This window comes from Mizuhopecten yessoensis, unplaced genomic scaffold, assembly GCF_002113885.1.
Source record: "Mizuhopecten yessoensis strain PY_sf001 unplaced genomic scaffold, ASM211388v2 scaffold6683, whole genome shotgun sequence".
Taxonomy (NCBI): Eukaryota; Metazoa; Mollusca; class Bivalvia; order Pectinida; family Pectinidae; genus Mizuhopecten; species Mizuhopecten yessoensis.
In genome coordinates, this window is record NW_018406672.1 from 441917 (window position 1) to 454994 (window position 13078).

At 37.6% G+C, this 13078-nt stretch overlaps 1 protein-coding gene across 3 annotated transcripts in view; it reads left to right on the forward strand.

Moving 5' to 3' along the window:
* Positions 1–13078, forward strand: part of LOC110452399 (cyclic nucleotide-gated cation channel alpha-3-like) — a 103888-nt gene that overhangs the window by 81130 nt on the left and 9680 nt on the right. For all 3 annotated transcript variants that reach the window (XM_021500900.1, XM_021500899.1, XM_021500901.1), the window contains exon 3: positions 10540–10685. In XM_021500900.1, coding sequence (XP_021356575.1) covers positions 10540–10685 — 146 coding nt within the window. The remainder of the gene's footprint in view (positions 1–10539; positions 10686–13078) is intronic.

Consider the following 13078-nt stretch of genomic DNA (forward strand, 5'->3'; position numbering starts at 1 on the left):
CTGTTTTTATATGGTATTTATGAAAAATTTGAACGACACAGCTTCGCAAGCAAACAACATAATGCGCGCTAGCTGTTGATCAGTGCAGGGTAACAGACGATATTTCTGATAAATTGCATGAGTGTTAAAATTGTTTCCATTGCCGGCATTGGTGATTTCAACCGATGTGCATTTTGTGCGACATTGCAGACCTTGGTCTTGTTTTTGTTGTAATAAAAGTATTTTTCATTTACTTTTTTCTTTTGCACATAAATTTACAATGACATTGTCAAGTCTCACAATGCCCAGCCTTATTTCAGCAGCCGTCATGTTTATTTACATTGGATATTGTAGTTCCGGTCAGTGTCGTATTAATACGCTAAGAATTGTATCTCGTGCTGCATGGTAATTAAAGTCCCATCAACGACACAGCTTCAAAAGAGGCTATATAGTGACAATGCAATGCAAATATAAATATAGTCTATTACATCGTCAGTCATTTAACCGGGGTAGTGTTTGACAAAGTAATAGAACACGTATCGAAATATTGACAATCTCAGCACATTGTCTGAAGGGGTGGCGTAGTGCGGATGATGACAGAAAGACGAGAATGATGTAAATGAGACAACATAATGGAGGTAGTAATATAGTAGCATGAACCATTGCGGGACGGAAAGAGTGTAAGAATGACAGGATGTATGACGAGACGGAGGGATTATAATGGTGACAAGGACCATCACGAGCAAGAGAAAGTGTTAGAGTGACAAAGTGGTCATGTATGAAGGGACAGAGGGAGTGTAAAAGTTACAGGGTGCATGACTGAACAGAGGGTGTGTTAAGGTGAGAAATGCATGACGGGATCGAGGAAGTGTAAGAGTGACACGGTGCATGACGGGCCAGAGGGAGAGTACGAATAACAATTTGCATCACTTGACAGTTACTATAGGGTGTGTTCGGATGACAAGGTGCGTGATGGGACGGAATGAATGTTAGGGTGACAGGGCGCATGACGGGAGTGAGAGAATGTAAGAATAACAGGGTGCATGACTGGACAGAGGTAGGTGTATTAGGGTGTCAAGGGGCATGGCGGTACTGCGGATGTATCAGAGTGACACGGTGCATGACAGGACGGAGGAAATGTTAGAGTAACACGGTACATGATGGGACGGAATGAGTGCTAGGGTGACAGGGCGCATGAAGGCATGGAGGGAGGGAATGTAATGGGAACAGGGTGCATGACTGGACAGAGGTTGTTTTAGGGTGACAAGGGGCATGGCTGGACGGAGAGATTGCTAGTGTGACAAAGTGCATAACGGGACTTGTAAAAGTACAACGGTGCATAACGGGACGGATAGAGTGTTCGAGTGACAAGGCGTATGACAGGACGAAATGAGTGTTAGAGTGACACGATACATGACGGGTGCATGACGAGATGGATGGAGTGTTAGGATGACAAGGCGCAGGACGAGACGGAGTGAGAATTAAGGTGACAAGGTTGATGACGGAACGGCGGCCGCGGGAGTGCTAGGGTAACAAACTGCATTGCGGAATAGAAGATGTGTTACGTGCAACAAAGATATAAGACAGAGAGGCATAGGACTATATAATAAGGAGGCGGAAGTAGTGATTTTCTGTTATAATATGTTAATGTCCTCGTGTACCTAAATATGTACTGTTTTATATGTCTATGCGTGCAAATAATAATGTTCTTTTAAAAGACATTATAGGAGCAACATATACATAAAGTAATAACATCATACAGGTTAATACTGAAATTGCTATTAAGCTGACATAATTGATCCGCAAATTAACGCGCTGTACATGTACTTCATTTAAACAGTTTTTGTTTGACATACATAACGAAAAGCTTTCGATCGCTGATGTCTTCGGTCCAGAAAAAAAGTCATTATAACCGGCGGGTTATATTAAGTTTTTAAGATTGTACATGGAAAGTGATAATAATAATATACAACATCTATATAGCGCCCTATATAATTTGTAAAATTACTCTAAAGCGCTTTACAACATATGGATAATAGTAATGGTTATAATTGTGAAAACAAAAAACAAAGGCTTACAATCACTTTTATACATTTCAGCAAGCAATGTGCACATAATTGAACAAATATGTACATGTATGTATTGTCTAAAACGGTGGTTTGGAAAGTGATAATAATAATAATATACAACATTTATATAGCGCCCTATATACATTTCAGCAAGCAATGTGCACATAATTGAAAAAATAAAAGGGTGGTATTTACATGACATCTTTGCAATGATTCTAAAATGCAGACGTGAAGAGGTGAGTTTTGATGTCCCTCTTGAACTTGGCCAGGGTATTTGACTTTCTAATAGCAGATGGTAAGCTATTCCACAATGTAGCCGAAACCCTCCCAAAGCATCTGTTTCCGTAGGTCAAAGTACGAGATTTTGGGACACACAACAAAGATTCTGACTCCGACCGCAGTGATCGTGACGGCTGATACAGGGTAACAAGCTCCAACAGGTACTGAGGAGCTGTTCCATTCAGTGCCTTGTACATGTATGTGTACTCCATAATTTTGTACTGCGACCTATATCGTACAGGTAACCAGTGCAACGAATAAAGCACAGGTGTGATGTGCTCTCTCTTTCGAGTACGAGTAACTAGCCGTGCTGCAGTGTTCCCCTCTGCAGACGACTAGTTAGTTTGTCAGATATACCACGAGGCGTAATGCTTCCATTGATGCAGTTACTGTTGGATATTGCCTCGCATGCAATCTAAAATGAGTTTCTGTGCTAATATTTAAAGTGTCAATAGCGTTGGCAATATATGCAGCGTCGTGGGAATAGGTTTACGACGTTTAAATGAATGATTTTCAGCATGATACTTTTAGTGCATCATTATATAACTATATTCAATATCCTGGCCCCGTACTGTTGGTATGGAGTTATCATGTGTTTCAATCATGAATACCAATATGGCTCGGTTCCCTTTCTCGTGTTATGTACCACCCCGTTGACGCTGCTGTGCAAGTCATTTCGAAATAAAGAAAATTATGTATACTTTAGTATTTTGTTTTTTAAGAACATGCATTTTGATTTGATGGTATCATTTATATAGCATGCATTGATTTAAATAATCTTTCCCTAAACATGAAACAAGTCAATAAAACGCTACTTATCGTGTTTATCACATGCTTATCAAGGCTCCGATCTTCTGGTATGTATTATCGCATGCCATTTGACTCGTTACGATGCGCTGCGCATCCTTTTTATCTGATTTTCTACTGTAACCATAGCCATTAATTACATCTTACCACTATGGTTTGAAATGTTGTGTGTTTATTTGTAACAATTTGAACACATTTTAAGTATTTACAGTATTCTCTTTCGGCTAAAAAACAACTCGTTTCTTCAGGAAATTCTGCATGCATCATTGATTAATTTCGTACTCTACTCGCTCCCTGAAGGAACAGTTTGTTATTCAACACTGCAGTCTGTACGATCATAGTGATACATGTATTTTTTTCATATAAGATCGCTTACATATATAACAGCATATCTCTTTCATTACTTTTGATACGATCAGACTTCTTTTGTTACAGGATCTTTCGACCCTGCAAAAAGTGTTCTGAAACATGTTACACGTGGAACTTCTACCACAGTAGAATTACTTTTCAATCCCAATCCAATGAAAAATGGAGGAGTATTTATAGTTGTTAAACTTTGTAAAGTCAACATGTATTCAACAATGACAGCTTATCAACTGTCCAAATCGTCATCACATGTACATTTTGTATATGTTATAATCTCATAGTGTGTCAATGGACTACACAATTTCGATACACATCCTCTTCAANAAAAAAAAAAAATTTTTTAAAAAAAAAAAAAAAAAAAAAAATCTAAGAAGTTTTACACTTTATATTGAGTGTTCAATATGAATTGTATTTTCTATAGGGCAAGTTTCTCATGTGGGGTTCTTCGAAGCAAAGCGAGGTCGAACTCCTATTGGTAATCACATAAGTTACAGAATTACAAAAACAATGCTCATTAAACGGCCTTTAAAGCTGACATCAATTTTAATCTCTTACCTAGGAATAAGAACAGCTTGTATAATATAAGTATTTATTTAATTTCCTGTTCATTTTGGTTTTATATAGAACTGTCAGTACACATACTGAAATACTGACATGCATTATTTCACTATGTGTATTTACTTAAAGGTAACATTTAAGTGCCAAATACATTAGTCTAATTCTTTTTTCAATTGATCTCAATATTTATAAGACAAAAACGTAGGACAAATTTCATGCTGTACGTTAGGACAAATATCAAATATCGACAGTATAGAAACCGCAGAGAAGAGGAGACCGTGTATTCTCCCACTCTTCACAGGTATGTCTCCCGTTTTAGCCGGGAAAGATCAGTTTGTCACCCCCTAGGGGGAGATAGCCTCGTGCCAATTAGCACGTGTTCAATTGTGACGTGATTAAAATGCGTCATCGGTAATTGTGACGTCATCAAAAGTGAATTACGATATGCATACCGCCATGTGTTTTTGTTTACAAACATGGCAGACTAATAGGAATAATAGGATGGGAGAAAAATAACCATCCCCAACCTTGAGGGTGTAACAGAGAAATCTCCAACCCTCGGGGTGATTTTTTGGTTGTCTAACCCTCGGCAGAGCCTCGGGTTAGACAACCAAAAAACATCATCCCTGGGTTGATGATTTCTCTGTCCCACCCTGAAGGTAGGGGGAGATTCTATTAATCACACATACTGTTAATGACACGTTAGGCTACCTCGGATAGCGCAGTGTTTCCGATCGATGATCTAAATACAATGTACACATCTAACAATGATGATTAGCCTATCTACAATGAAGTAAACAAAAGACAAGACACAGTTCCTGATTCCGATTAACAGAGAGAATTTATTCTGACTGGAATACGCTTCCAACACAATGCTGGTCCGTTAGGTTCAAGATAATAGGGAAATGAACAAAACTAGCAACATGCATCCTCAATTCGCCATGTATAGAACCTTTGATAGCTTCAATGTCTTAACACTGGTATTAAACTGTATTAATAGATTAAAATCTCTATTTGCGTCATGCATTACACTGATGAATTATCTCTGGTTTGTTGAAGGTCATTCATGATTAGATGTGAATCAGGACCTAATAAAAGTAGGCCATTTGTAGGTAACAGACCGTCATAACTAGGTTAATGTAGGTCATTACTAAATAGAGGCAGGTCATTACTAGGCAGCGGGAACTACTAAGTGCATGCACGTATAACTACATGCATAATATAAATAAGGCATTACTTGGTAGAAGTGGGTCAATTTAAAAATAAAATTAGGTCATAACTAGGTAAAAGTAGGTCAATGCTAGGTAGAAGCAGGCCAAAACTAGGTCGTGAGATTGAAACAAAATGGGTTTTCATTGTTTTATAGCATTTGAGAAAAATAGGTCATATATTATGTTTAGGTAGATTGGGTCATTACTAGGCCTAGGTACAACGGGTCATAACTAGGTAGAAGTAGAACATTACTGAGCAGAAAGTAGGTCAATTTTGTCATACTGTTGGTCATTCACAATGATCAAATGTGAATGGCAACAGCTTTGTCGTTCTGATGTCTGTAAGAATGAAGACGATGTCGTCTGGCTGTAAGTGATAAATCGTATTATTTAGGAAACGTCCCCATGAAACAAAATGAATTTCGTAAAGAGATATCTGAATAAAATCAATTTTAATGATGACGTGTTTTTAATATTATTTGCAGTCTGAAAAAGGTATACGACGCACATTTTCCAATCAATTCTTTAATAAATATGGCATCTTTAATTTCACGATCCTCAACTTCCCTTTATTTCATTATATCACACATACCTCCCTTGGGCCTATTCATATGGTTATATGTCAGCGTTGATGCGATACTTAAGGGCCTGCAATAAACCAAATAGTTCTGCTGATAAATGAGTTACATAGCTAGAATTTTCATCCAGATAAACTTAATTATACGATGAAGGTGACAATGGTCTTCATCATGACTGTCATGATGTCAAGCCCGACGCCTGTGGTACGTGCAGGAAACATACCATTTATCTATGTGCACTGACTCTGAGTTTTGATGTACGGATAAAGTGTACCTCCTATATATAATGTGCGGTAATCCGATTCCAGCCTAAATATGCAGCTTATCGCTATATCTGGTACCCCTTTCTGTTCTTATAAAACATTTTTACAAATCCTATTTTAGGAATTACCACTATTTGTGTTTAACCCAATTACATTTTGCTTGTCTGCGGCAGTACGATAGTTTGACAAGCGAGCAGTTTAACACCAGGTAATTTCCGTAAAGACAGTTTTAATTTAATTCCATACAGCTGTTGGGATCTTGTTCCGTTTCATGCTGATGGAATTCCAAACGTAGCAAACAATTGTTTCCATGCTACAATTTACAAATTACAATTACCGAGCATGATGCATGAGGGATTGCATAGATTGTCAGAACGAACCAGTATCGCATCGAGCATCAGCACGCTCACGACTGGCGTCCTTCGAGAATGACTTAGTAATTGAGGACTTGTCATTGGGAGAGCCTCGCTCAAGCGCATTGGGAAAAGGTCATCATTGGATTTCGGGTTTTTCTCCGGTGACATGACTCACCAGAGGTTTGGTCACTGAATGGCATATTGCGTTGATTTAACAAACTTTGATAGTTACAGTTACTGCAAGTAAAACAATTAAGGCTTTCAAGGACATGCATACTCGTATGAGGAGAAAGTCTTTTTTGCAATGCCCACGATTAGATTGTAATTCATAACATGTTTGCATGTTTATGTAACATATGTTCCAAGCCACTGGTTGTCTTCCTAGAATTTCATCAGCTCACTCCGAGAAATTCATTTCATACAATCTTTCGTCTAATAGAATGCCTGTGTGTGCTCTTCATTCTACTTTATCATGTATGCAAGGTTTCATGTTGTATAACAAAAGCATCGCATCTGTTGCGATGTGTTACATATCTAATATTGGCGACCGTGACGGCAAACGGAAAAATATTGGAACAAATTCAAAATTTTGCATATCAAAACTGGCTGAGTTTTCTTTCATTCGTTTTGTCTAAATAATCCCACAAATTAGTATTTTGGTTCAGGAACCGATTTAGATAATGTTCTACTCGTTAGCACTAATCCGATTTGGATGGCATTCACTGAAGTGAGATCCTAAAGAATCGTATGTAAATGAAACTCAGCTTGTGTTTAGTCAGATAGTCGGTACAAATATAAATTTATAAGCGATCATGTTATGGTGGTAAGGAAAAAAATCATAGAAACGCTAACTGGAATTTACACCGGAAATGACGCTAGCATGGCGGCAGTAAGTGCGTTTCCTGTGTCGATGGTGTAATTTGTCATCTTACTCCATGCCCATTAGTTTTCCGGTAATGGTACCAGTTTCTGATAAAGCTAGTAATACGTCAATTACTTTTAAATTTTAAACAAACGTTAACACGAAAATGTTCACCGACTGGTCTGATAAAATATTCAACACAACATTTGTTCATGTTAGTTCACCACAGATAACAGCTAATTCATATTATTTATGTATATAAATGCTCACATTATCCCGTAATCATGGTGCATGCTTACACGCATATTAAAAATTTGTTAAAAAATAACGCGATATTCAGAAATTATCTTGTCGTGTATTTCTGATCAAATAATTTTGTTCGGAATGAAGATTGAAAGGTTTGTGCCATGGAAAGATCGGTTATCATCACAATGGTAGCATTTGGCGTTGTTTATAATATGGGTTTCTGTTATTTGATAATACTGGTACAAACACTGGAGCTCGTGAGATTCCAGTGAGGAAGTCAAAGACCTTCCAATTCTGAATTTTTGGTAAATTTTGTCAAATCAACAGATGCTTAATGTAACTTCCTCTTGCAGTAATTTAGTTTAGCATTAACACTGTTTGGTTATAAGATATAAACTGTGTTTTAAAGTCCATACAGTATTTTTACAAAGGATGTACCGTCTAGTTATACGTTATATCATCTGTACATTATATTTTGCAAAGTTTCACAAGTTTTACTGTTTAGTTACTATTGTTTTGGGGACTGCAGTGGCCAACTGGTTAAGGCGTCTGACATTCTGCTACTACTGGCCCTCCACCAATAGGTGGTGTTTCTCCGGGAGCTACGGCTTTTCTCCACCACTAAACCCTGGCAAGTCCTTAAATGTCCATAGCTGTTCATAGGACGTGAAACACCTATCAAACCAAACTATTGTTTTTTCTGTATAGTTTTATTACAACGTCAATATTTTTGTTACGGAGTTTGCATTGTTTTATTACCCATTTTATAATGATTTAAAACGTTTGTAAGTTAATAATTTTATAAATTAAAATGTTTAATGTATTTTGCAGAAATGTATTTATGTATGAAGTGCAGTTGTATTAATATATACATGTATAATCAAACGTCCCGTTAGAAGTACCTACACTCTGCATGTATGTAGAGCAATTAACTCGGCAGGATCGTATATGTGCTAGATGTTCCAGAGGTTAAGACCGTATGTGTTTCCGCTGTGCATTGTAGAAATACATACATTGTATTATACCCTAACTACATCAATACCTATGGTCATTAGCCTGTATCCATGTTCTCCGAACCACTATAGTGGGGTCAAGACTCTTCAGACGACTCCCAATTATACCTGGGATCACTGTACATTCACTGTCAACATTTCTTTCTGATTTGCGTCCGACCAAGCTAATTTGTCCCGGCCCTAGGGGCCATTTGTCATAGATTATTCCAGACAACATGGCAGAGATCGATAGGGCAGACAGTGGATTTTATTGACAAACCCTGATATGCTCTATGGCTATGACTCTCGCCCAAGCTAATAGTCAACATATTTCAAAATACAAAATAATAGTGTTGAGTGTGGCTTGAAAGAAGAGCACATAACGATACAACAACGAGGAAACAACCTAATAATGCTATATACGATGTCTTTTGGTTGACATTTTAATATATAAAATAAATACAAAGTCAAAAATAATCTCAGTTAGTAAAGAAAATAGATACATTTATCACTACTGCTGTTAAGTCCCGATGTCTGTTGCAATGTGTTTATGGTCATTATACTTTCATTACAACTGGAGTGGACCTGAGTTTTCGACCTATGGATGTGTTACAATGTACTATTGGGAGAATCTATTCAAATGTCTGAGATTGTGAACTAGCTGTCTAACACAATTTTACTAAATGCATTGTTACATGAAAAAAAAACACCAGCTAAGCTGTTGGACACCAAATCTGTTCATGAAAATCACCTAACGGCGGATGCCAACTTACTGTCCAAACCCATCATGAACGGACAGTGTAAACTTTCATTTATTCTTCGAATATGCTTGTAAATATCTTGCATAACAGTTTGTCCACGCTCAATATCCTCACATGTTACACTATTGCTACTCGATAATTGCCACTGGGCACCAAAAATGTACAAAAGTGCACCAACAAAAACCACTTAATCTCCAGTCTCTTCTTATGAACTTGAAATTACAAATCTACGCAGTAAATAAAAAGTAAGCTTCTGATTTGACAATACAAAAGGTGATTACTTCTCATGTGTCTTATATATATTTACGGCAATGAAGATATGTTTTTTCTCTGAGAGTTACTTCCTAATAGTCCACTGGTAAAGATGTAATGAATCTGAATACATTACGCTTTTTTTTTTTGTATTTGATGCATGGCGAGTCACAGGAAATGGACGAAGTCTCTACATATCAAATCCCTGTGGCGCTTTGAGCGACTAAGCTGTTTGAAAAAAAAGAAATATAGAATTATTTCACAGTTGACAATCTGGTGCCAGGGTAACTGGCGAGCCAGCTTTATTGTTACCCCTAAGACCATGAGCACGTACCCAACAATAACTTATGACTTACTTTGTCAAAGGAAATATGGGTATTATTTTTTTGTCGAAAGCGCCAAACACTTTAGCATTGTAACACATCACTTTTGCTACAGTCGAATGCTTGAAAAATAATCATCATATTCGTTTGTTGTATGGTGGAATATGTAGCAATGGTAGAAATAGAATAAGGTACACGAAGGCCGCTTCAATTATGAAGTCATCCTAACTACATCATGATGTACACCATGACATTCATAGCATTGATTCCATACTTGCAACAGTACAAACAGGCCCAATGATGTACCTGTTGATCTGAACGGACACAATGTAATCTAGCCGTGCACGTAATATACTATCAGTCTATGTAAAACCATGTCCTTAAATATTCCGGAATAAGACAATGCTTGTAAAACAAGAAGATTTCTACAAATCCCCGCGTGGGCGCCATTCTATTTGATGCTATCTCTCAATGATGCCTCTACCATGGCATGAGATGAACCCGATACCTCAGAGTATTGGTGCTATCGACCGAAGAAAATTTCCTGTAGCTGAATCAATAACAAGCAACTAGATGGTTAACAATTTCTTTAAAATTTAATTTTTGTTTCTGTCTACATATTTTCCCTATATTCCAGGTGATAAAATCATGGGCATCAGGACGATGGCGGTCTCGGACGTTACCACAGCGGCCGGATTCCTTCCTGGAGAGAGTTGCAATGGGAGGGCAAGATGTCAAAGATGCAAATGGAGACAGGAAGGTTCGCAAGATTTCCGACATCAGGTAAGCACGCAAGGGAACTAAATAGTCCTTAGGACCCAAAACAGGTTACGTAGGATCCCTACATCAGGTAATTACGCATAGGGAATTAAACAGTCCTTAGGTTTAAATATAATTTACGTACTATCCCGACATCAGATAAGCACGCAAGGGAAAAAACAGTCCTTAGGATTAAAAATAAGGTACATAGAATTGCAGATATTAGGTAAGCATGCAAAGAAATATTGCATTACACTCAACTATCACTCCACACAAAGCACTTCTGGAAAAGAATAATAAAGAACAAACAAGTATGCATAGTTACAAAAGCCCTGACCAAGAGTAGTGTTTTTATCGTTGATTCTCCAGTTAACAATGTTAACAATTATTTTACAGAACACACCATAAATTGTACCTTATATAACACAGGAAACACTTACCCTTCAAGACCACGTGATTTCACATCCGGGTTTCGTTGTGCATCGACGGTATGTTGCCCTTGCGTCTTGATGTTTTGCATATAAATATCTATCTAAGCATTGTTATGGGTTTTTTAAAAGAAAAAGATTGCAGCATTTTATATCGTATACATTTTTTTTTATTTTTTTTTTGCAATTACAACTGTGTTATTGCTTCTACAACCATTGTGGCTATGTCAGCTAGCCCGTGTAAGGCGTTTACTTGTCCTTGACCTTCCTGATCTTGTTTGTCTATACCACTGACAATCCCGTCGGAAATTGAGGGAATGGAATTGGGTCAAACTTGGAAATCTGATCAGCAACGTTAATGAAAAAGCGTTCAACTTTGACAGTGTAGCGACACTCTAGAAGCTATAGGTCGACATAGTGTAAACATTAACGTCCCTCCTAAAATGTCACACGCGTCACAGGGGACGTGTGAATAATGTAATGTGTTACACACATCGCATTATACGTCATACACATCGCTGAAAACGTGTCGAAGTCATACGTCACACACATCGTAGGGGACGTGTCGGTATTAAATGACACGCATATCACAGGCGGCGTTTCGGCATTATATGGTCCCAAAATATTAACGCGAAGATACAGTAAAAACGATTTTATTTGAAAATCTCATTTGTTCATAATTTGCAACTATGAATTATTAAGACATCCTTTCAACTGTGACACTTTTTGACTGCTTATCGCTCTTAATTCAAACAAAAGCATTCTATTAGACGAGATCACCTTGGTCTATAGGGGTATTTTTACTGCCTTTTAAGTCAAACTTCAATATTGCAATTACCATGACTATGAAAAAGTGATCCAACTATAATGTGCCTTCACCATTATTAGCCAAACCTAGGAAACATTTTAAGTTAAAGCTTAGAGTCATGGCTAAGATATATGACATATGAGTCATGGTTAAGATATATGACACATGAGTCATGGTTAAGATATATGACACATGAGTCATGGCTAAGATATATGACACATGAGTCATGGCTAAGATATATGACACATGAGTCATGGCTAAGATATATGACACATGGGTCATGGCTAAGACATATGACACATGAGTAAGGGCTAACACATATGACACATGAGTCATGGCTAAGATATTTGACACATGAGCCATGGCTAAGATATATGACACATGAGTCATGGCTAAGACATATGACACATGAGTCATGGCTAAGATATATGACACATGAGTCAGGGCTAAGATATATGACACATGAGTCATGGCTTAGATATATGACTCATGAGTCATGGCTAAGATATATGACCCATGAGTCATGGCTAAGATATATGACACATGTGCCATGGCTAAGATATATGACACATGAGTCATGGATAAGATATATGACACATGGGTCATGGCTAAGACATATGACACATGAGTAAGGGTTAAGACATATGTCACATGAGTCATAGCTAAGATATATGACACATGAGTCATGGCTAGGATATATGACACATGGGTCATGGCTAAGACATATGACACATGAGTAAGGGCTAAGACATATGACACATGAGTCATGGCTAAGATATTTGACACATGAGTCATGGCCAAGACATATGACACATGAGTAAGGGTTAAGACATATGACACATGAGTCATAGCTAAGATATATGACACATGAGTCATGGCTAAGACATATGACACATGAGTCAGGGCTAAGACATATGACACATGAGTCAGGGCTAAGATATATGACGCATGAGTCATGGCTAAGATATATGACACATGAGTCAGGGCTAAGATATATGACACATGAGTAAGGGCTAAGACATATGACACATGAGTCATGGCTAAGACATATGACACATGAGTCAGGGCTAAGATATATGACACATGAGTCATGGCTAAGATATATGACACATGAGTCAGGGCTAAGCTATATGACACATGAGTCATGGCTAAGATATATGACACATGAGTCATGGCTAAGA